Here is a 4,280-nt window from a genome sequence, read left to right on the forward strand (position 1 = left end):
GGTCAGGGGGGGATGAATGTTCTTGCTTTCTCGTGTGCACCAGAGCGTGCTTTTCAAGGTAAATATTCTTTCCCCAACATGAAATAGGTCTTTGTTGTTTGCCAAGAGGTAAAGAGGCGGAAAAGTGAGGAGGATCTGAACTGGTTTCCATGTCAAACACTCCAATTCACCATAGAAACTCAGATCTTAACGCGGAAACTTTATTAAACTGTGATGGTGGATTGATAAGGGCCCAATTTCTATCGGCCTCTTTTTATTGTGGGCACCAGGCGGGCTGACAGAGGTAAATTGCTCTTTTAATTAAAGCAATGCACCAGGGGAAATTGCTGTCTGAATATTGTCTCAGAGATGGGGGCCACTGACAGTTGCCTGGAAACTTCAATCTGTCCACCCGCATTTATTCCAGATCTCAGTTATGAGATAAAGTTTAATAAAAATCTTTTCCACCGCCACCAACGAAATGAAATCCAACCCATTCTGAACAACAGAACACAATGAGACCGGACTGCGGAGGAAACCTCATGTTCAACATGTATCTCTCAGGTTCGTCTTTTAAGTCCAAGGAAGAATTATAGAAATAAGCGGTTATGATTCTTTAAATTCTGCCTGGTGTCGGTGTCCAGAGGCGGTGTGTTCCGTCTCCAGGGCAGAGCATTGTTCAGCCTTTTCAATCTGAAAGCCCGTCTGCTCTTTTGTCGGAAATCGGAAATCCTTTTTCCTGGACGCGTTTCCTGGCTTCTCGGAGAGGAGACCTCGAAGAAGACAAGCTTCTTCCATTAGGCATGCGAACGGACCAGGACACTATTAGGATTTTAATCAATGTTACCTTCTGGAGAGATTTGGCCTTTTTTAACATTTCAAATCAGTTTGAATTTTACGCACCAGTCGTATCACATTTTACAGGCTCTTTACGCAATCTTACAACGGATATTCTTTTAATTAAAATAGATGAAAATACAGACATTTATTATTATTTTTTTAATCACCTTATTTTTCTCGTCCTAAATTGTTGCTTGGATAAAGATATCCAATTCAATTTTTGAAAAACCTGGACCTACCAGCTAAGTTTCAAACCAACCAAAGCAAGATTAGAATATGAGGGTATCCTTAATGGTTTCTTGAAATTGATTATTTATAGAATATATGAAATAGATAAATAGATGATAGAGAGTTTGTGATGCTTACAATTAGTCTGTCTTTTTTTATTACAGATCCAACAGAAAATCTGTTGAAGGAAAGCAAAGGAGCATCCTGGGGTCCAATAAACACAGGAGTACAGAAAGGTAAGAGAATGGACTGAACGGCCTGCCGGGACACACGGGTGCAGTGATTTAATATCAACAAGCTTGAAATTCCCAAAATACTTAAAGAATATTAATATATGGAAATTAAATACTTAAAGTTGTTGGGTAGTTATGGAAGGCCACCGTGTATTTTCTGGCTTTAGTTTTTAACTGACTTTGAAAAAAAAATATAAAACTATAGAGAAAGAAAACACATTTTATTTTTATTATTTTACTTATCAGCATGAAAACGGTGTTAAAGGCTAGTGTATTTGTTCATTATATTATAGATCTAATTGGTAAGTTATGGATCCAAACACAGATTTTTTCTTCCTGCTTTCAAATTGCAGCTGCATTATGTTTTTTGGTCACGGATAATGTAGAATTTTTATTTAATGAAGAAATTCCTGTTACTCCATAACAGGACTTGTAGATTACCTAGTTTATAAACGTACACTTCCATATTGAGACTAAAATCTGAATTATATATTTAAATAAAGAAGAAGAAGAAGCTTGAAATTAAATTTAAAAAACAACATACAGCAAAATTCGACTGTACACAGATTGTCATTGATTTAATTACACTGTCATGTAGTGCCAATAGATCTAAACGGGCATTATGACCTCTCAAAGCTGCAAATGTCGAAATAAAGCAGATAGTTATATTTTTAAATCGAAAATAAAAATACGATAGATTATCATTTATCCTACATTATATTTGAAATGAGGAATTATTCAATTAAATAATACCATGTTCAAAATGACCTGAAAGACACCATTTAAATAGCTTATGAACTAGCCTATAAGGAAAACAATGTGCCTGCAGAGGTTGTTTTGAAGCATTTCATTTGAATGAATGAACAACATAACAGTTTGATACAGTTTTAATCCAATGCGTACATATTTTCAAACTAATTTCTAATATTCTGCAATTTGCCTTTCAAAATCAGTGGATTATCTACGAAGACGTGCTGCCGAATTTTGAGATAGGCCTACTGATGCATGACAATATATTATTTGATAAAAGGTCAAATGTTAAATGCCTCAACAATATGCATTATTTCATGTATTTACACAAAAGATGTGTGTATTTTTATACAGTTATACGGTTATATTTTCCCCTCTCCTGTCCAGGCAGCGGGCAGATCCAGTTGTGGCAGTTCCTGTTGGAGCTCCTCTCGGACAGCACCAACATGGCGTACATCGCCTGGGAGGGCACCAACGGAGAGTTCAAGCTCATCGACCCGGACGAGGTGGCCAGGCGCTGGGGGGAACGCAAGAGCAAACCCAACATGAACTACGACAAGCTGAGCCGGGCGCTGCGCTACTACTACGACAAGAACATCATGACCAAAGTGCACGGAAAGCGCTACGCCTACAAGTTCGATTTCCACGGCTTGGCGCAGGTGTGCCAGCCGTCCACCACGGAGCAGGCCATCTACAAGTTTCAGGGGAACTTCTCCCCGATTCCCTTCGCCGGGATCTCCAAACTGAACCTCGTGGGTCCCGGCGTGGGCCCCTCAGGTTTCTCCTACTGGGCCGGATCCCCCCCTTCGGCTCTGTACCACAGCCACAACCTCCAGCCTCCGGGGCCCTTTGGCACCGTGTCTCCGTCCCACATCAGCTGCGTCAACAACATCAACAGCCTGACCAACATCAATAACCATTACAACTGACTACTAATGAATCTTTTAGACAACCTGGAGAAGTATAAACACGGCCGGTAATACAACAAGGAACGAAGAGAGGTGACAAAGGTTTTGGTAATTTGCAAATATTGGATTGATTTGGATTGTCTCAGCAACATGCTACATTTAGACGCGTGAATATATAATTGTAGCCATGTAAATGCTGCTGAGACAATGGTTTTGCGTAAGAAAGACGTTTAAAAACATGTAAATAAAAAAAACATATTAGTTCTACAGTAAAATCAGGACTTGTTTCCAGTAGCAGAGTGGTTTTGAACTTTTACGCGTTGTCTAAACGATAATAATTAGATCTTAATGATCTTTTATGATTTTCTAATTTCGCTCACTCACTGTTGGAAAGCGTTTTTCCAAATTAACAATGTAAAGAGCATTACTAAAAAAAAAAGCTTGTTTTAATATTTATCTTTTATACCTATCAGTTATTCTTGGCTGTTCTTTTGCTGTCTCTCATCCTCTCTTCGTGGGTCATGTGGTTGTTTGTACATACAGGTGAGTGCTTTTACACACATTTGGGAGCAAATCACTTCTTATTATTAGGCTCGTGGCGCCATCTTGTGGTTATGGAACGGCCTAATGGCTGTCATGTAATTTTACTAAATATCACTCCTGTAAAAATATTGTCATTTGAATTTGTTTTTACAAAAAAATCAGATTACACATAGCCATGTAGGAAAATTAAATGTGTCTCACTTGCAATATAAAATAAATACAATATAGAGGTATAGGGTTGCATTTTGTGAGAAGTCTCAGACATGAATAGTAAAAGCAACTGTGAATTCATGAACCTTTCAGTAAATACTGTTTGTAGAGACGGGCTCAGGCTATTCGCTGCTTTTTAGTGATTTTGAAGTGAAATGCATTTTATTCATTCACGTAGCTTCTAAAGCAAAAATAGCTATACCAATACAAATTAATGAAGTATATACAGTCTGTTGTAAATAAATCTATTCGTCAGTATGTTTGAATTGTGTGTTGCTGCCTTTTCCTTTTTTTATTAACATGATACATTACCTTCCATGCTTACAATGCATTATGCTGTCAGAAATATTTTCTATGGTATTTTTTTATTCAGATTATTATGGAAAATAGTTATATGACAAGATTAGAAACCACATAAGTATTGTACTCATTGTGAATAGTATGCTGTGATGGTTGAAGAAAGCTTGTTGGGAAGGAGGCTAAATAGCTTTTCAGAAGGAAAAAAATAGCATTGCCATAGTCCTATTTTGACTTCTCATCTGAAGGAAAATTGGTTGTTTAGTATCCACAGGTCTTTCCTTTACTGACA

At 37.7% G+C, this 4,280-nt stretch overlaps 1 protein-coding gene across 1 annotated transcript; it reads left to right on the forward strand.

Annotated features, from left to right (window-relative positions):
* The first annotated feature begins 369 nt into the window (after positions 1-369).
* fev (FEV transcription factor, ETS family member) lies at positions 370-3,957 on the forward strand. Its single transcript, XM_079664345.1, has 3 exons — positions 370-543; positions 1,212-1,283; positions 2,418-3,957. The coding sequence occupies exons 1-3, from the start codon at positions 495-497 to the stop codon at positions 2,957-2,959; spliced, it is 663 nt and encodes a 220-aa protein (XP_079520471.1). The 5' UTR covers positions 370-494; the 3' UTR covers positions 2,960-3,957.
* Positions 3,958-4,280: the final 323 nt, after the last annotated feature.

The sequence above is a fragment of the Notothenia rossii genome, assembly GCF_949606895.1.
Source record: "Notothenia rossii genome assembly, chromosome: 2".
NCBI classification, from domain to species: domain Eukaryota; kingdom Metazoa; phylum Chordata; class Actinopteri; order Perciformes; family Nototheniidae; genus Notothenia; species Notothenia rossii.

Coding starts and splice junctions, on each gene's coding strand:
- fev (XM_079664345.1), top strand. CDS start 495: ATGAGACCGGACTGCGGAGGAAACCTCATGTTCAACATGTATCTCTCA. Junction 544..1,211: donor GTTCAACATGTATCTCTCAG/GTTCGTCTTTTA, acceptor TTTTTATTACAG/ATCCAACAGAAAATCTGTTG. Junction 1,284..2,417: donor AAACACAGGAGTACAGAAAG/GTAAGAGAATGG, acceptor TCTCCTGTCCAG/GCAGCGGGCAGATCCAGTTG.